Source organism: Podarcis tiliguerta (assembly GCF_965153285.1).
Source record: "Podarcis tiliguerta genome assembly, chromosome: 5".
In the NCBI taxonomy this organism is placed as follows: domain Eukaryota; kingdom Metazoa; phylum Chordata; class Lepidosauria; order Squamata; family Lacertidae; genus Podarcis; species Podarcis tiliguerta.
In genome coordinates, this window is record NC_139538.1 from 21,383,930 (window position 1) to 21,404,387 (window position 20,458).

General features: G+C 45.1%; 1 protein-coding gene across 2 annotated transcripts in view; it reads right to left on the reverse strand.

Moving 5' to 3' along the window:
- KCNAB1 (potassium voltage-gated channel subfamily A regulatory beta subunit 1) overlaps nt 1-20,458 on the reverse strand; it is a 178,238-nt gene that overhangs the window by 53,635 nt on the left and 104,145 nt on the right. For both annotated transcript variants that reach the window (XM_083442886.1, XM_083442887.1), the window contains exon 2: nt 17,167-17,210. In XM_083442886.1, coding sequence (XP_083299012.1) covers nt 17,167-17,210 — 44 coding nt within the window. The remainder of the gene's footprint in view (nt 1-17,166; nt 17,211-20,458) is intronic.

Sequence of the window (20,458 nt, forward strand, 5' to 3'; positions counted from 1 at the left end):
TGCTCTGCTCTTGTTCGTCAAATACCTAAAGCTGAAAAATACCACAGATGAGTAAGAGCTCAAACAGCCTTTGCTTCTGTCACCATCACTTGAGTTTGCACATCATGATGCAGAAGACAGGGTGCTGTAGTGTGAAAAAATAGGAAATTTAAAAATCACCCCATGCTCTTTATCACCTAGTTACCGTGTCACTTTGATTCAATCACAGCCGCAAAGCAGCCCTAAACATTTCTCACTCAGAAATGCACATGTGTTAATATGCGCATTATCAGATAGTTGGAAAGGCTTAATAAAATGAGCCCCACCGCCTGACTCCTACCCTGTCCCCCATTTTGATCAAATAATGCTCAGGGCCGGTTGAAGACTTTTTGCCGCCTGAAGCAAAGGACAAGATGGCGCCCTCTCTCATTTCAGCACAAATGCTGATCTGATGGGCAGCTCCATCTTAGTTGAACACTGGCGACGGGAGAGTATTTTTCACCAGAGCCAGACCAGCTCATGTGGCTTGCACAGCTCTCTCCTCCAAAAGAGGGGAATGGTTGGAGGGCTCAGGAGTAGCAGCCATGGGGCTGACAGCACAACCTCCAGCATCTACTACCTGGGGCAATGGCTTCAACTTTACCTAATGGTAGGGCTGGCTGTGATCATGACCTCCCCAGTCTTTTCAAAAAACAGTAGCTTGAAGTTAGGAGGCTGGAAGAAAACCACAGTGCCATTACCTACCTATGACGGCTGCTTCTTACCTGAATGGGCAGGGCACCAAGAGAGGTTGTGTACATGTTGCAGGAATTTATGTACAGGTTGGTGGAGGGGGGGTTGTCCCTCCAGCAGATATCATGCACATGCAGCCAAAATCAGCACAATCACTTTTGTGACTTTTGCGATTTGTCCCCACAAAACACTTCATCACAGTTTCTTCCTACCTATTCAAAGGGCCATTGCTCCATGATACCAAATGTATCTATGTACTGGTTCACTGGGAAAACTTTAGAAATTCATATAGACATGTGAGCTCAGCTACTCAGCAGCCCCTCTGCCTGAGTGATAATTCCTGGCCTCCTGATACCTGAGTGCCAGACAGGTAGCCATTCCAGAAATAACAAACCCAGATGAAGACAAAAGGGTGTGATTAACTTGGCTGGGAAACAGGGAAATGTAAAGATCTCTTTTGTTACACTTGATGGGTGTTTGGTGGAGGGCAAGGAGAACCATAGGGCAGCATCCAGAATGCTCAGATTACACTGCTTGCACCAGACCTCCCCTTTCATGATGTAACCATGATGTATTAGTGATGTAGTTTGGGGGGGGATGTAACATGGGGATTAGCAGCTAATAAAAGTTTGGGTTCTCTTTTGTTTGGGGCTTCCATCTTGTTCCACCTTGTGGCAGGTGGGAGTCCTGTTGCGACAGTCTTCAATAAAGACCAAGCCTACTGGCTGCTGTTTTGCTCTAGTATTCCTGGCTGGTGTCCTTGTTTTTTTGTCCAAGGGAGCCCTCAGATTTCTCCATTAACATACACCAGGAGGAGCACAGGATTGCTTCCTCTGGCACACCCATGCAGCCCTAGCCTAGGAAACCAAGAACAAATCTTGACTCCAGATCATGGGTTGTTTCTGGGAAAACAAAGCATGATTCTGTGCTCAAACCTCTTGACAAGCCAAGTTACTTGGCATGCAGCTCCTGCGTTCACAAGATGAGGAACAAAGTAGGAGTGATCTGTTCATTGCCAGTAAGACATAAACCATAGTCTACCATGGCATATGAAAAGAGGCGACCATAACATTCCTTGCAGACTCACCAAGCATCTCAGAAAACCTTGGCAAAAACAAAGACCCAAAGAAGATAAAAATGGAAAAGGAAATATTAGTGGTGTCAACTCACAAAACCAACTAACCTGCCTGGCTAAATAACAATCCAGGAAAGAAAAATCACATTTCAAAGCCTTAATGGTTTTCACTGTTAAATGGGTGAATTAAAATGGTATTGCTAACTTTATGAAGAAACCTTCCGACTGACCTTGTTAAATATCACTGCACATTTCAAAAGGTTTAGGGTGACTTACTGTTTGGGTGCAGAGGCACAAAGGAAGAACAGGGAAAAGGTAATAAGGGGCGCACTTTGTGGATTTAAGATAAGAATGTATGAATAGCAGAATGTATGGTCCTACTGAAGATAGGAGAAGGGGGAAGCAAGTTGCCAAAATACCAAAGCATTTGGAGATAAACATGAATGTTGGAAGTATTCTGCACCTGCATGTTCCTGATGGGTACAGTCTCTGTAACTAATGCCTGCTATTTACTCTAGCACTGGAGAAAGGCAGATTCACAATGCCAATATGATTCACTCTGTTAATTCCAATATTCAGCTGCATAGTTAAGCTTTGGAACTTGGGGAAATAGAGTTGATCATTAGATACATTCTTGAGTAAAACTAGCCTCTCTGTGTATTTCATAAATTTGTCCACGGTCCCCTCATACAAGCCAGTTTGTTGTTGGAACATTTATTTGACCTTTATTTATGCTTATGCATTTTGATGCATTTTAATTTATTTGTGCATTGACATATGCAGGAGGTTGTGCATTAGGTGAAAGCTAGCGTACCATACTGCAGCTAAGAAACTGAGATTTGAGCTAGAAACTCCAGCGTTCAAATGTCACCCCTGTAGGGACAGGCAGATCAGTCTATTTCTGGACTGTGTCAGTTTCTCATCTATTGATTCATATACCCAGTCCATCTCATTCCCCCCCCCATAGATATATGTATCCTATCTCAATGGGCACATTTCTAAACATACTTTTAAAATCCTAAAATGTACATTTGACACATTTGTGATAACGAACAACCACCAGCAGTTGTGGAGATTGCTAAATGTATGTGAAGCATTTTGAATAAAGCCCTAAACAGCTTTGGCCCTATATACCACACCCATCATTCAGCCCAGACGCTGAACTCCAGCTCCGAGGGCCTTCTGGCAAGTTCCCCCATTGTGAGAAGTGAGGTTACAGGGAACCAGGCAGAGGTAGTGGCGCCCTCCCTGTGGAACACCCTGCCTTCAGATGTCAAGGAAATAAGCAACTATCTGACTTTTAGAAGACATCTGAAGACAGCCCTGCCCAAGTCAAGTTTTTAATATTTGATGTCCTATTGTGTTTTAATTTGTTGGAAGCCGCCCAGTGTGGCTGGGGAAACCCAGTCAGATGGGTGGCATATAAACAAGCAAACAAACAATCCAGTCACATCAGCTCCCTGGTTTTCTGGGTAGCTTAGCTGGAAGCAATGAAACAGCTGGGGAATGTGTCTGTGGAAGGCTTGTGATAAACCCAACCGAACACTGACTAGAGCCCATTTTAAGGATTTAAGGAGGGTGCCTAAGAAACCATTGACAGGGCTCATGCTCTCCACTTTCAAATATTACTTTCAGGGGCTGCTTCACCGTCCTTGAAATCTCTTGCAATCCTTCGCATTAAGCCATTTCAGCCTTCCAGTAATTTCTCCATTATGATTCTTTCAAAAATGACATGTTACCAAAGCAACCAAGGAAATCTGAAAATGTTTACATGCAAGTGCTTTAAACCTCATAGGCAGAGGTAACCTGTAAACACTGGGAGATGAAAATCCCAAAGCACAAAGAGCCAAGCATATGAGTTCCAATTTTTGAATTGCTTTACCTGTTAGTGGAGGAGCTGTCACTTATCTAGGTACCAGGCAGTGAAAACAGATGTTTACTTAGGAACATACAAAGCAGCCAAATGCAGGTATCAAACTATTGGTCCATCTACCACAGTATTGTCTGCTCTGGTTGACAGTGGCATTCCAGAAGTTCCAGAACTACAACTCCCATCATTCTTGTCCATGGACTAAGCCGACTGAGGATGATGGGGGTTGGAGTTCAACAACAACTTGGGACACTGTGGTAGAAATCCTATGGATGTAGGAAATCACTGCAGCTGGGCTGCCATTTTATTTCTCATCCACTTGCCTTCTGGATAATTTCCTTTGGAGATTTCTTTCAAAATATTGATAATTACATATTCAGAAATAATGGTAAACCGTGGATTGGCAGTGGGAGCACTCCCTCTTCTTCTCATGGGCAAAAGTTCAAAACTTCAGACCTTTTACCGTTTGGTTCCAATCTGGCAAAGCTTACACTGAGGTTTGGGCCGAGGCTCCACCCACATTGTGGCCTAATGTACACAGCACTGTGTACTACAGTTTAACACTCACCCTGGGAGCTATAGCTTACCATTCAATTCCCAGCATACATAGAATCATAGAATTGTAGAGTTGGAAGGGGGACCATAAGAGCTATCTAGTCCAACTCCCTGCAATACAGGAATCTTTTTGGCTAATGTGGGGCTTCAACCCACAACTCTGAGATTAAGAGTCTCATGCTCTACCATTGGAACAGACTACAGTTTCCACAGGATTCTTTATGTGAGGGGAATGATGTGTTTTGAATGTGCTTTGATGGCATGGTGTATATGCAAGCTTATGTCCAGTCTTTATTGAACATTTGTTCTGATTTATTTGCTTCCATGACGACAAGCATTCATCCTGATCCAACACTTTTAGTGCATTCCCCGGTCGCTTTCTTAGCTATAAAAACCAGATGATTCTTATTACAGTGGTACCTGGGTTTAAGAACAGTCCGGTTCAAGAACAATTTGGTTTACAAACTCCTCAAAAGTGGAAATAGTGTCCCAGTTTGGGAACTTTACCTCAGTCAAAGAACGGAATCCGAATGGTGGAAGGGCACTGGCAGCAGAAGGCCTCATTAGGGAAAACGCGTCTCAGTTTAAGAATGTTTCCGGTTTAAGAACAGACTTCCGGAATGAATTAAGTTCATAAACCGAGGTAGCACTGTATTAAAAAAACCACCTGCACCTGGATTTGTTGTGCAAGGTGACAAACCTTTAATCCACTTGAATAGCACAAACCTACACTTCTAATATGTGCCTGAATTCCTCCTGCAAAATACTGACAGCCTGGTAGCAACCTTAATGCATTTCTCTAATGACTGCCAATTAGACTAAAAACAATCACTTCAGTACTCCTATGAAATATCTCTAGAGTATCCCAGCAAATATTGAAGGTTTAATCCTGCATGGTCTATGATTCACCTAAACACTGTCTACTCAAACATGCCCAGTAATTGAGAGATCTATGTAGGTGCCTGGGCTTCCATGCTGCATAGCAATTTGTCTGATTCAACTCAGGGAGAAAGTAACAGTCTCTAGCATGAATTGACTGGAATAACAAACAAAAGCTACCCTAGAATTGTATCACTAAACCGAAAGCAGCAAGCCCGAGAAACCAGGGCAAGAGATAAAATAGCAATTTAAACATCAAAGGAAAAGCTAGAAATATTAATGGATTAAGGATATTGTTTTCCACACACCAGACATTCGTAAGGGTGGCGGGGGCAAGAGAATAAGGTCATTTCCAACGTTTTTGATCACTTTGTTTCTTGGAAGGGTAGACACTATCCTGTGGTGCTGAAGTCTTGGGTAAAATTGTCTCAGAGGTTCTATATTAATTATAAGGACGCGGGTGGTGCTGTGGTCTAAACCACTGAGCCTCTTGGGCCTGCCGATCAGATGGTCAGTGGTTCGAATCCCCATGATGGGGTGAGTTCCCATTGCTCTGTCCCAGCTCCTGCCAACCTAGCAGTTCAGAAGCATGCCAGTGCAAGTAGATAAATAGGTACCGCTTTGGCAGGGAAGGTAAACGACATTTCTGTGTGCTCCTGTCACGGTCCTCCATGCACCAATAGCGGTTTAGTTATGCTGGCCACATGACTCGGAAAGCTGCCTGAAAGCGAGATGAGCGTCGCAACCCCATAGTCACCTTTGACAGGACTTTACTGTCCAGGGGTCCTCTACCTTTTACCTTTACATTAATTATAGCCCCCCTTAAAAAACAAAGTACTCATGAGAAGAGAAAACTCCCTGGAAAAGACCCTGATGTTGGGAAAGATTGAGGGCACAAGGAGAAGGGGACGACAGAGGATGAGATGGTTGGACAGTGTTCTCGAAGCTACCAGCATGAGTTTGACCAAACTGCGGGAGGCAGTGGAAGACAGGAGTGCCTGGCGTGGTCTGGTCCATGGAGTCACGAAGAGTCGGACATGACTAAACGACTAAACAACAACAACAACAACAACTTAAAAAAACTAATAAGAGGATTCTCTCCTCCCTTCTATATCTTGAAACCCTTGAGATGCTGAAGTAAGGATATGTCACAGAACAGGGTGCTATCGATTATGTGAATGATCCTGAGTTACATAGATAATTCCTTAGGAACATAGGAAGTTGTCTTATACTGAGTCAGACCATTGCTCCATGTAGCTCATAGAATCATAGAACTGTAGAGTCTTCTAATCCAACTCCCTGCACCCCAGGAATCTCAACTAAGGCATTCCTGATATTCAACCTTTGCCTTCAATGATGGGTGCCCATCACCTTCCGAGGGTGTCCATTCCATTGCTGAACAGCTCTTACCATCAGAAAGTTCATCCTGATGTTTAGTCAGAATCTCCTTTCTTGTAACTTGAAGCCATGGATTTGGGTTCTACCTCCAGAGAAGGAGAAAACAAGCTTGCTCCACCTTCCATGTGATAGCCCTTCAGACCTTTGAAGATGGTTATCATATCTCATCTCAGTCTCCTCATACGCAGGCTAAACATACCCAGCTCCTTCAACCATTCCTAATAAGGTTTGGTTTCCAGACCCTTGATCATCCTGGTTGCCCTCCTCTACATACATTCCAACTTGTCAGTAAAAGGTACCCCTGCCTGTGCGGGCCAGTCGTGTCCGACTCTAGGGTTGTGCGCTCATCTCACTTAAGAAACCAGGAGCCAGCGCTGTCTGCAGACACTTCCGGGTCACGTGGCCAGCGTGAAGAAGCTGCTCTGGCGAGCCGGCACCAGCGCAGCACACGGAAACACTGTTTACCATCCCGCTATAAAGCGGTACCTATTTATCTACTTGCACTTAGGGGTGCTTTCGAACTGCTAGGTGGGCAGGAGCTGGGACTGAAAGACGGGAGCTCACCCCGCCATGGGGATTCGAACCGCCGACCATACGATCGGCAAGTCCTAGGCACTGAGGTTTTACCCACAGCGCCACCAGCGTCCCTAAAACTTGTCAATACCCTTCTTAAATTGTGGTGCTAAGAACTGGACATGCCATTCCAGGTGTGGCCTGACCAAGGCAGAATAGAGAGGTACTATTACTGCTTCATTGATTTTTTTTAAAAAAGAACCCTCTAAGTGGTGTAAAGGTAAAGGTAAAGGTACCCCTGACTGTTAGGCCCAGTTGTGGACAACTCTGGGGTTGTTGCACTCATCTTGCTTTACTGGCCAAGGGAGCCGGCGTTTGTCCGCAGACAGTTTCCAGGTCATGTGGCCAGCATGACTAAGCTGCTTCTGGTGAACCAGAGCAGTGCACAGAAATGCTGTTTACCTTCCCGCCGGAGCGATACCTATTTATCTACTTGCACTTTGGGGCGTGCTTTCGAACTGCTACATTGGCAGGAGCAGGGACAAAGCAACGGGAGCTCATCCCGTCATGGGGATTCGAACCGCCGACCTTCTGATCGGCAAGCCCTAGGCTCTGTGGTTTAGACCACAGTGCTACATGCGTCCCTTCTAAGTGCTGTACAAACATATAAAACAAAACTTTTTAAAAATTGATTAAAAACAGTTCAAAACTGGTATTTAAAAGCATTCAAAAGATTATTAAAATCAACAATAAAGGAAAAAGAGTTAAAACAGATGCAGTGTCTATATGTCTGGATAGACCTGCCTAAATGAAAATGTTTTAAGCAAAAATAATTCAGCCAAGGAGCCTACTGGATGCCAATAAGCAGGGAGTTCTGAAGGGTAGGTGCTGCCACACTAAAAAAGATTTCTTAAAAGTGTGAAGTAGGTATTATGGGGCACTCATAGCAGTGCTGGTTTTGTGGATTGATGTGGCCAAGTGGGGGTATATGGGGCATGTTGATAATTCCATCACTTCAACAATATTCTCCTTCAGTAGGCAGTGGAGCACCATAAAACTGATTCAAGATAACTGTTTGACCATTCAGTGATTGACTGTTGTAATCTGGTGCCAAGCACTCCACGACAGCGCTGTTCAAAAGGACCACTACAGTGCCCCCATGTGCTCTGCATATGCCCATGTTAACTGCAGCCAAAATGTATGACTCAAGATCTGGAGGTGGAGAGCAGGGTAAGAGCAGTTCATATATACCGGTATACTGAGCTTCTTTGGAACAATTAATGGATTAAGCATTTCCTCTTCCGAGCGGCAAGTGCGGCAAACTGTCCCCGAATATCAGACTGTTGCAGGCTTGCTGATAAATATGTTGTTACTAAAACGCCCCTGGGCTTAGAAAGTAACCATAAATATTTGGCATTTGCCAATTGATTGCTAGCTAAAGGGAACCATGAAGGCATTTCAAGTTACGAGCAAGTGAATTGGGGTGGGTTGTGAGGGGAGGATCACATATTCACTTGGACATGTATGAGTCCCCTATTGCCAATTCTTTCTTTCCATGCATCAAAGGCTCCTTGTCCGCTAGAACTTCTTCCGGAATGTTATTTTTCTAGTAATTGCTATGGCAAGCAGCCATGTGTTTCATTTTCAAGGGGCAAATCAAGCAGAATTGGCCTCTTTAGTTTTACGCTGCTGTATTATATTTTTACATCTCTTAAAACAACAGCAACAAATTCCATGATCTCCCTAATTCTAGATCCTTCAAAAGAAGGGAATGGTCTGCAGGCTGCTTTCCCCGCCCTCCTGTTAAATCAAAATTCACTTGCAATGTCTTACCACAACAGCTTTGTATCTGCCTAAAATGCACGTGTGTGTTTGTGTGTGTGTGTGCATGTTTTCACATAGCAAAGATAAGTATTTGCTAGGCCACATTTGACTATGCACATAGAATAAACAACTCTAGTCCATCCAGACTAGATGAGCCTTTCAGGCCCTTCCCACTCTACAGATCTATGATTCTATTCAAATATCTCTATTTTTTTCAGCTGTAAAGTCCCAATTCTGGATTTGTCACCATCAGCAATTCCATGTCCCATGCCCACCTCCCCCATCAATGACAGAAAGCTGCCCGTTTAAATGCTATAAGGCAAATAGATGTGGAATGACAGGAGATCTGCATGACAAAGTACTACATTTTGATAACCAGAACTCTGCGTCTACCTTTCGTGAGTAAAGATTTGAGCAATAGTGGTCAGCAGGTCAGGGCAGTAGCTGCTATCTGACCACCCTTCACTGTCATAGCTGCGGCATACCAGGGAAAGGGCTGTGAGATGGTTGGTGAGCTGCAACCCATCATGGTTGGGAGCACTGGACTGGCTCTGCTGGTGTGTTTGCACTGCTCTGACCTCACCGCTGCCTCCCTCTCCCCCAGTAAGACCAGCAATGCTGGTGGTGGGGAGGTCAGTGCAACGGTTCTTTTAGGGTTTTGAGCACAATGAAGACATAAATGGAGAGAGGGTTAAATATTTCATTAAGTACGTCAAACAAAGCTACACAAGCTTTGTCACACTCTCACGCCTCTTTGCTTTTTGGGTTCCTGGTGTGGGAATTTCAAAAGTCTTTATAAGCCCTTGCACAGCATTTTTGTGGGTCCTCCTCCTTTCCTGCATGTGAGGGGAGCACTCTGTTGCAACAGATCAATAAAGATCAAGCTTACTAGCTGCTTTGCTTCTCAATATTCTCTGGTTGGCCTCTGTTATTTTCTCCTACCAATAGGGAGCCTTCCCAGACCCGCTGAAAGAGGCGGTTATTAAACCGCTTCTTAAAAAACCATCTTTAGATGCGGCCACAATGGCCAACTATCGCCCAGTCTCAAATCTTCCATACTTGGGCAAGGTGATTGAGCGAGCGGTTGCTGAACAACTCCAGGCACGCCTGGAAGAAGCGGACCATTTGGATCCCTTCCAGTCGGGATTCAGGCCTCATCATGGGACTGAAACTGCCTTGGTCGCACTGGTTGATGATCTCCGGTGGGCTAGGGACAAAGGTGAGAGCTGTTTCCTAGTTCTGCTGGATCTCTCAGTGGCGTTTGATACCATCGACCATAACATCCTTCTGGACCGTCTTGAGAGGTTGGGAGCTGGGGGCACTGTCATACAGTGGTTCCGCTCCTTCTTCCTGGGCCGTGTTCAGAAAGTGGGGGGGGGGGATGAGTGTTCAGACCCCTGGGCTCTCACTTGTGGGGTGCCTCAGGGTTCTGTCCTCTCCCCCATGCTTTTCAATATTTATATGCAGCCGCTGGGAGAGATCATCAGGAGGTTTGGGCTGGGTGTTCATCAGTATGCGGATGATACCCAGCTCTACCTCTCCTTTAAATCAGAACCAGTGAAGGCGGTGTAGGTCCTGTGTGAGTGTCTGGAGGTGGTTGGAGGATGGATGGCGGCTAACAGATTGAGGGTGAATCCTGACAAGACAGAAGTACTGTTTTTGGGGGACAGGAGGCGGGCAGGTGTGGAGGATTCCCTGGTCCTGAATGCGGTAACTGTGCCCCTGAAGGACCAGGTGCGCAGCCTGGGAGTCATTTTGGACTCACAGCTGTCCATGGAGGCACAGGTCAAATCTGTGCCCAGGGCAGCTGTTTACCAGCTCCATCTGGTACGTAGGCTGAGACCCTATCTGCCTGCGGACTGTCTCGCCAGAGTGGTGCATGCTCTGGTTATCTCCTGCTTGGACTACTGCAATGCACTCTACGTGGGGCTACCTTTGAAGGTGACTTAGAAACTACAACTAATCCAGAATGCGGCAGCTAGACTGGTGACTCGGGGCGGCCGCCGAGACCATATAACACCGGTCTTGAAAGACCTGCATTGGCTCCCAGTACGTTTCCGAGCACAATTCAAAGTGTTGGTGCTGACCTTTAAAGCCCTAAATGGCCTCGGTCCAGTATACCTGAAGGAGCATCTCCACCCCCATCGTTCTGCCCGGACGCTGAGGTCCAGCGCTGAGGACCTTCTGGCGGTTCCCTCATTGCGAGAAGCAAAGCTACAGGGAACCAGGCAGAGGGCCTTCTCGGTAGTGGTGCCCGCCCTGTGGAACGCCCTTCCAGCAGATGTCAAAGCGATAAACAACTACCTGACATTCAGAAGACATCTGAAGGCAGCCCTGTTCAGGGAAGTTTTTAACGTGTGATATTTTACTGTATTTTTGGTTTCTATGGAAGCCGCCCAGAGTGGCTGGGGAGGCCCAGCCAGATGGGCGGGGTATAAATAATAAATGATGATGATGATGATGATGATGATGATGTAAGGACTCTATATGGGCTCTTGGATACCCCATAAGGGAAAAGGGCATATTTTTATTTACAACACTGGGAACTCTCTCAGCAACAGGCATGACCCCTGAAGACCATCCAGAGGTTCTCACTAACACAGTCCCTGGGGCTTATATGGCCTTGGGGTCCATCTTCACCAAAGTTACATAAGCCACAGCTTGTGTTTGGGTAAAACATCCACTTCCCATCAGAGTTGAAATACCAAATAATACTAGGCAGGAAGTCAACACAGATAACTTCCAAGGACTCTTTACTCCAGGTGTCAGCTGCAGCCTTATCTTAAAGATAAACATTCAAGCACATTTATATCCCATGAGAAACTAGGCTGCTTATTTGTGGAATAAACAGAATTAACCACTTAACGGCTCAGGATTTAGACATGATCTGGGCATGAGAAGGGCAATGGCTAGGCACCACCTTAATCTCCTCACGATAACAATTGTCTTCCACAATATCGCAAATGCCATCCTCCTGCCCTGCCAGCTGCTACTGGTATTAAGTCAACACATTTTCATCCCCCCCCCCCCTTCTAGCCATGAGAGTTAGAACTTTGCTATTTTCAAAGGAGAAAGAGAAAAGATTAAATTTACATTACAAGGCTCATCTTTCCCTCAAAGGTAACCGAAGCCTAAGTGTGGGACAACAGCTGCAGTGTGAGAATTTAAAAATAACCAACCCTACCCTGTATGTAAATATATGCTGCTGTTTCTGCTAATAGCAGCCCATCTGGAAACTGCCAGATGCTGGCGAATGGCTAAAGGTCTAACAATTGAAGCGTGGTACCAAAGGATCTGGTCAATGGCACTGGCAGAACAACTAACATGCCAAATCCACACAGCAAAGGAAGTGCAAGCTCTTCTTCTTTTTACACAGCATGGCAACTCTTTATATCATATGCAAAGGTGATGGGGGCTGACATCACAAGCGTGACATCATGTGTGATGTCAGGAGGAGCTTCAATGGCTGGCGGTTCCTCCTCCTCCTCCAACAGGGGGCTGCTTCAAACCTCCTTCACCTCCACATCAGGCCACTGAAGTCACACCTTGCTCAGCTTCTCGCTTGACCTCCTCTGCCCCCTGATTTTGGGGGACATTTGGGGAACTGCCCCCACCCAAAAAATATTTGGGCCCCCCAAAGGGCTCAGCACTCATGAGGAGACAGGAAAAAACAGACAAGGACTCCCCCCAGTTTCATGGTGGACTTTGGAGAGATCTCCTTGATTGGAGCATCGTCTTGTGTGCTATTTGTACCGCATGACAATGTATATTATTTTCAATAATGACTCCTCTAATGCAGAGGTTTTCAACCTTTTTGAGTCCATGGTTCCCTTAACCAACTGCATTCATTCTGTGCCACCCCTGTGGGGCTCAGGAGCCCAGTTATGTCACCCCTTGCCTGCAGAGCTAGCAGCCTCTCACCCTTTTTCGAACACACTCCCTTGTGGAGGGTTCCCTCAGCCTCCTCTCCACTCCCCTCTCCTTGGGAGTCCTCTAGGCAGCTACTGCTGCCGTCCCAGGTCTCTGAGCTGAATGACCCCCCACCCCCAAAGAGAGGTACCTCCTCACACTGCCCCATAGGGGCCTGGGACTTGTCCGTCCATTCCCAACAGCAAGGGCTGGTGGACTGGCTGGCTGGGCTCCCTCGCCTGCTTATTCTGAGGCCACATCAGCTCCTAGAATTATTGAATCATCTAGTCCAACCCCCTGCAATGCAGGAATCTCAACTAGATCATCCATGACTGACGGCCATCCAACCTCTGCTTAAAAACCTCCAAGGAAGGAAAGTCCACCACCTCTTGTGGGAGTCTGTTCCACTGCCGAACAGCTCTTGCACACTCAGAGCCAGTGTGGTGTAGTGGTTAAGAGCAGTAGTCTCATAATCTGGGGAACCGGGTTCGCGTCTCCACTCCTCCACATGCAGCTGCTGGGTGACCTTGGGCCAGTCACACTTCTCTGAAGTCTCTCAACCCCACTCACCTCACAGAGTGTTTGTTGTGGGGGAGGAAGGGAAAGGAGAATGTTAGCCACTTTGAGACTCCTTAAAGGGAGTGAAAGGCAGGATATCAAATCCAAACTCTTCTTCTTCTCTTGCTGTCAGAAAGTTTCCATAAGCCAGCCTAGGAATTCCTTTGCAGCTTGCATTCTCCTTTCATATCAAAAGTAACAAAAACCGTAGCATTTATTAATTTCTACGGTTTACCCTACATCTATAACACCATGCAAAAACAGTCAAGATATATGTAACAGTTCTTGTCCGTTATATATTGCAAAATGAGAAGAAACAAAACACTTATAGAAACAAACACAAACCAAACCAGAAATAAAAGAAAGTTAATTCTGTCTGAGACCCAGGGGCTTAAAGCTGGAATTTTACTATCTGTAAAATTCCCCCTTATAATGAGAGCCGTCAGAGCTCACGTTTGCTTCAGAGTGTGACTGGTTTCAAGAAAGGCCAGGATCCTACACATTATCATGTTTTTATTGTTGGATCTTTAAGTGGAGTTCAAGTTAAAGGTAAAGGTAAAGGTACCCCTGCCCGTACGGGCCAGTCTTGACAGACTCTAGGGTTGTGCGCCCATCTCACTCAAGAGGCCGGGGGCCAGCGCTGTCCTGAGACACTTCCGGGTCACGTGGCCAGTGTGACATCGCTGCTCTGGCGAGCCAGAGCCGCACACGGAAACGCCGTTTACCTTCCCGCTAGTGGGTATCTACTTGCACTTTGACGTGCTTTCGAACTGCTAGGTTGGCAGGTGCTGGGACCGAGCAACGGGAGCGCACCCCGCCGCGGGGATTCGAACCGCCGACCTTTTGATCGGCAAGCCCTAGGTGCTGAGGCTTTTACCCACAGTGCCACCCGTGTCCCGGAGTTCAAGTTAATCCCATACTAAAGACAGGGTTTTCTGCCCAGCCCTCCCCTTTGTGTAACTTAACTCCTTTCTGCTTCTTCTGCATCTCCCTCTGTTCTTTAACCTTATCTGAACAAGATTCCCTCTCACCTTCCCTTACACATGCATTCCTTTGTTCTGCCCATAAATCCTCAGTCCTGTCTTGCTCCCAGCCAACAATGGCACCCCTTGCTCCCAACAGATGCCTTTTCAGCAGCCCCAGCTGCATGCCAGAAGGTTTCCTTTGTCTTGCCTTCAACTCACCATTCCTCTTCTGGCCTGCCAGTACTTAGAATCAGGTCATCTGCAAGAGCATTACCAAGGCATCACCCCCCTCCTTTGCACAAGCCTAGTAACCTGGTGCTGTCAGACCTCCCGGAGCCTTTTTTGGGCAGTGTTGGCCTTGGCTGCTATCAGACAGTATGAAAATGTTTGCGCCTAAGGATGACCAAACCTGTCAATTTTTGTTTCTTTCTGTTTCTCATTTTCACACCCTTAAGTCCAGTTTCCTGGACCAGTTCCTGATTTTATTTTGAAGTTTTCATGAACAAACACCCACCAGCATTTTACTGCAAATTTCTCCTCATATACCGTTTTGTATGCAATCTAATACAAATATTTTTATAAGCAGCCGCCCCCCGAACATAGGGCATTTATACATGTTATTTTCACTCATGCATGTATCCATGCACACATTCTTCAAGTACATCCATTTTTGTACACATTATTTGATTGGAGAACTGCCTCAGAAAACTCAGAGAAGTGATGATTTTGAAGGATGGCTATATTTCAGTTCATATATAATGTATTAAAGTAAAGGTAAAGGTATCCCTGACCGTTAGGTCCAGCAGCGGACGACTCTGGGGTTGCGGCGCTCATCTCGCTCTATAGGCCGAGGGAGCTGGCGTTTGTCCACAGACAGCTTCCACGTCATGTGGCCAGCATGACTAAGCTGCTTCTGGCGAAACCAGAGCAGCGCATGGAAATGCTATTTACCTTCCCACCAGAGCGGTACCTATTTATCTACTTGCACTTTGATGTGCTTTCGAACTGCTAGGTGGGCAGGAGCTGCGACCAAACAACAGGAGCTTACCCTGTCACGGGGATTCGAACCACGACTTGCTGATCGGCAAGCACTAGGCTCTGTGGTTTAGACCACAGCGCCACCCATGTCTTATATACTGTAATGTCTTAGGAAGCACATATTAGATAGATTTGCCTTTAAATGTGAACTCAATCAAATTTCTCCACTAACCTTAACTGCACTCTAACAAATTTTTAACTTAGGATTCCCCAAAGGAAAAATAAATCAGGTTCAAAAAGTCTAGTGATTTACCAGGGACTGGTACCAGAAAATATATCCCTGGTAAACAGAAATAGTTGCAGTGTGTGAATCTGGCAAATTCCTCTTCCATGCGGACCTACTTCTGAAGTCCACTGTGAGAATAGCAATAGGCAGCAGAGACCTGTGATTATGGGAAAAGTCATATAAATAAAGAAGGGTTTTGTGGCAACGAACAGGTTGCATTTCAGGCTATAGGGTACACTTTGTTGCCAGGGTACGGTCTTGAGGATGTTTAGATATCTCTGCTTATAAATTGATACGTTTTCCCGGGATTAATCCAATTTCAGGTTGCACAAAGCCTTGGGAGCAGTCAAATTTGATTATTATGTTTTCACTCTCATCTATGGACCCCACAGCGTCGAAAAGCTTACGTCTCATAGCAACACAGTGAGGTATGCTAAGCTGTGCCAGATTCCACGCAGTGGAAGGTTTTCAGAAAGAGCCCCCATACGATAAGCAAACTCTAGAGGTATGAATTTCAAAGTCGTCTTAGATTTAGAGGCAGTGAGCAAATGACACACATAGAACGCATTACTGGTTGGACCTGCATGCAAACTGGGGTCTCTTTGAAAATGTCACTGCAATGCATGTTTATAGGGCTGGATTGTGCTCTTCCTCTAAATGGAAAGTTGATGGATTTTTTTGGTCTACTGCCCAATGTATGTACACCCATAATAGAACACAGAAATATATCCCCTGAATAAGAACACTGGAAGCTACAAATCTGAGTAGAAAAATTTCTTTTTGGGGGCACAACTCTGAATCTTGCTTGATTTGGAATTACTATTCCTAAATCTAGCTGCACTTAAATTCATCATACACGGGACTCGAAAATGTTAAATAAACTGCTTTCTTGACTGCGCAGATTATCTGTTTGAAAGCGCTGTTTGATCTTAGAGGCACTAAAGGCAAAAATATGCAATATGTATGGAATATAATATTTTTATATGCCCCTGTAGATGAACTAGATGCATGCAACATTGATACAGTTTCATAGAAAGTGAAGTCAAATAAATGCACATGTCATGTATTCATGCAAATTTTCAAATCAAAAACAGTACTGGCCTCCCATTTGTGGAATACTCTCCTCAAGGAAATTCACCTGCCAGCGCCTCTGCTAACATCTTTTAAGCACCAGGCATTTGACTTGCTTGTTAACATCTCTCTTATCTTTATGGGTGTTTTAAGTGGCTAGTTATTTCTTGCTGATCATGTTGGCCTGCGTGCGCTTGGAAGGGGGTGGGGGTATCTGTTTGTTACTTTTAGCATTAGGCTGCAATCATAACCCCACTTACCCGGGAGTAAGCCCCACAGAATTCAATATGATCTACTTCAGAATCAACATGGTTGGGATTGCATTGTGGGAGTATAATAATTTGTAAGTGCTTGTTGTCACCATTTTAATCTTGTGTATATTTTTCATCATAATATATTTTTGCATTATACTGGGCATCTAAGAAATGGAATAAACAGAGGCAATAAGAACATGGGAAACTCACTATTATTCACATTTTAACCCAGAGCTACTACCATTAGCAGAATCATGCAGATGAACATGGCTAGTATAATTTCTTCCCTCTATCCTTAAAAGTAACAATAAAATACTCACCTAGCCCCAGACACGAAACTCTTAATCCAGACTTTCCAAGGTTTCTAGAATCAAAATAAGAAGACAATTAGCTCAGATTTCAATTGATATAATAAATAAATTATATGGTTACTGTTACCAGATTTATCTCTGTGCAGGCAGTAAGATGTGTTAATCATATACATGTTTCACACACATTGCCTGCACACATGCAAGTGAGCTTCACCTTCCCAATATCTGCACACCAGGTGTATATGCATTTTGTAAGATAATACCCCCCATGTGTGCATTTATTAGAAGTATTTATATATCACCCATTAATAAAGTTTTCTGTATGGCTTGTAAAAACATTAAGAGTACAATTATAAACTGTAAGAAAAAAGGGGAGGAGATCTTGTGCAGCATGAAAACCTCAGTGGAAGAGAATAAAACCAATGAATTAAACACACACCCTTAAAAGGCGTGGAGAAACAAACAGGTTTTCTTCTAGCCCAGAAAAGAGCAAAGGAAAACAAGTGTTGTCAGGGAACCCTGGTTTGTTAAACTCTATACAAATCTGGAGTGGAGTCTCTAAGATGGTTGGATGGCGCCTTGTATGTCTCCTTCCAGCAACTCCTGCAGCCAAACTGGTGCCAAACATCGCTCTGCTTTCCTTTGGACCACTGCAAGGAGGCTGAGAGGTCTTGTCTTCTGGGCAACCCAGGACCTCCATACACACTACCCAGGCTTGCCCCCTGGGGAGGTCACTTTGGTGCTGCTACGGCAGCAGTTTGACTCCACCCCCAAAGTTGCACTCCATTGCCTCTCGAGGCAGACAGATGCCAACAACAACAACGTTGTTGGTTTGTTTCTGATATCAGGACTGGGATGGTAGGGCTTACCCTCCCGTTGTTATAGCACCAATGACAGTCTATCTGTCCTCCCCGGGAGCGGGTGGCACTGTGGTCTAAACCACTGAGCCTCTTGGCCTTGCTGATTGGAGGGTCGGCGGTTCAAATCCACGCAATGGGGTGAGCTCCTGTTGCTCTGTCCCAGCTTCTGCCAACCTAGCAGTTTGAAAGCACATCAGTGCAAGTCAATAAATAGGTACCACTGCAGCAGGGAAGTAAACAGTGTTTCCATGTGCTCTGGTTCTGTCACCATGTTCCATTGTGCCAGAAGCGGTTTAGTCATGCTGGCCACATGACCCAGAAAGTTGTCTGTGGACAAACAAGGGCTCCCTTGGCCTGAAAGCGAGATGAGCGCTGCAACCACATAGTCACCTTTGACTGCACTTAACCATCCAGGGCTCCTTTGCCTTTTTTTATCTGTCCTCCCCACTCCCTCAAAAACCTTGGCAATAACCCCCATAGGCACCAATAGCAGCCACTGTACTATTTCCATCAGGGCTGCAGCATGGGAGGAAAGGGTTAACCACTTTCCCTATGCTTTGGGTCCTGATCTTATTGCCCTGTGCACTTTTTTCTCTCCCCACCCATGGCTGCTATTTGATTTTTTCAAGCTAGACATGTTAATTGCAATTACCCAATTATCATCATGCTTCATTTGGCCTTTAGGCAAACCCTCCTCCTTGCCTCTAGTCTCACCTATGGCACGCAGACATTTCAACACCGCTTTCAGAACTGGAAAGATGAGGCTTCTGATTCTCCAACAGCTTTTTATTGTTACGATTTCATAACCCTGAAGTCTTAAGTATGGGTTTCACAGGCAATGATAATTGCTGTAAGAGTCTGAAGTGCTAAACACCTCTCAAGAAGCAATACTGGATGGCTTCTTAATGTCTGCACAAAGAGGAAGATTGGAATGGGCTGGACATTATTGGATTTGCGCGTCTGAGGATGTGGAGACGATACTGTAATTTGGGGCACGGCTGCACAGATCTCTTCCGTTAGCTGTTTTCAAGAAGGATGTATTGTCTTTTTATTACCAGAGAGGCTTCTGCTGAAGCTTCATGTTGTAGTTGGGGAAATAAGTGGATATATTTAGAGAAGTGTGACCTGACGTGAGGTGTGCTGCGCATCTTCAATTTCGGATAGTCTAGCCAGCGTTTTGCATGCACTGTAGTAACACTGATTAATGCATTGGCAATATTCGTAACCCAGAGATTGCGTTTTTGCACCAGTTCAAACTTCTGCATGCTTTGCAAGGCTTTACATCTGTGCATCTGTGATTTGGTGTGATTACCACCCCCCACATCAGTTATTGTGAGAGAACACACTCAAAAGACAGTAGAATTAATAAAGCAAGATGTCAGGAAAGATCACTATCATTAAGGCTAATGAGCATGCTACGTTAAACATGGACCCTGGCTCAAAGTGATCTCTGTAGCATGTAACTCCCTTTTAATTATACCTTTCTGCTGGAGCACTTAAATTATCAGCTGTACTGATAGCAATTTGGGTGCTTTCCCCCTGTTTTGCTAAGATAAAAGGTATAATTTGCTAACAATCTCTCCACCTTTGATTCAAGAAACCGTCAGCAGCTCTAGCCTTCTGGGTAATTTTATGCAGCTGTGAGCATGTGTTATTTTAAAGCAAAACATGCCTGAACTGTTTTTCTCTTAACATGGCTTACTTCTGCTGGAATCAAACTTAGCGGCTCATAGAGCTAGAGACTTGGCCAAGAAATAACACAGTTTGACCTGCCCTACGTGTGAAAGTTGGATGTGGTCAAAAATGAGATGGCAAGAATAAATATTGACATCCTGGGCATCAGTGAACTAAAATGGACGGGAATGGGCGAATTCAGTTCGGATGACCATCACATCTACTACTGTGGGCAAGAAACCCATAAAAGAAATGGAGTGGCCCTCATAGTCAACAAAAGAGTGGCGAAAGCTGTACTGGGATGTAATCTAAAAAATGATAGAATGATCTCGATACGAATCCAAGGCAGACCTTTTAACATCACAGTAATCCAAGTTTATGCACCAACCACTGGTGCTGAAGAAACTGAAATTGACCAGTTCTATGAAGACTTACAACACCTTATAGAAATGACACCAAAGAAGGATGTTCTTCTCATTATAGGGGATTGGAATGCTAAAGTAGGGAGCCAAGAGATAAAAGGAACAACTGGCAAGTTTGGCCTTGGAGTTCAAAACGAAGCAGGGCAAAGGCTAATAGAGTTCTGCCAAGAGAACAAGCTGGTCATCACAAACACTCTTTTCCAACAACACAAGAGACGTCTCTACACATGGACATCACCAGATGGACAGCATCGAAATCAGATTGATTATATTCTCTGCAGCCAAAGATGGAGAAGCTCTATACAGCCAGCAAAAACAAGACCTGGAGCGACTGTGGCTCAGATC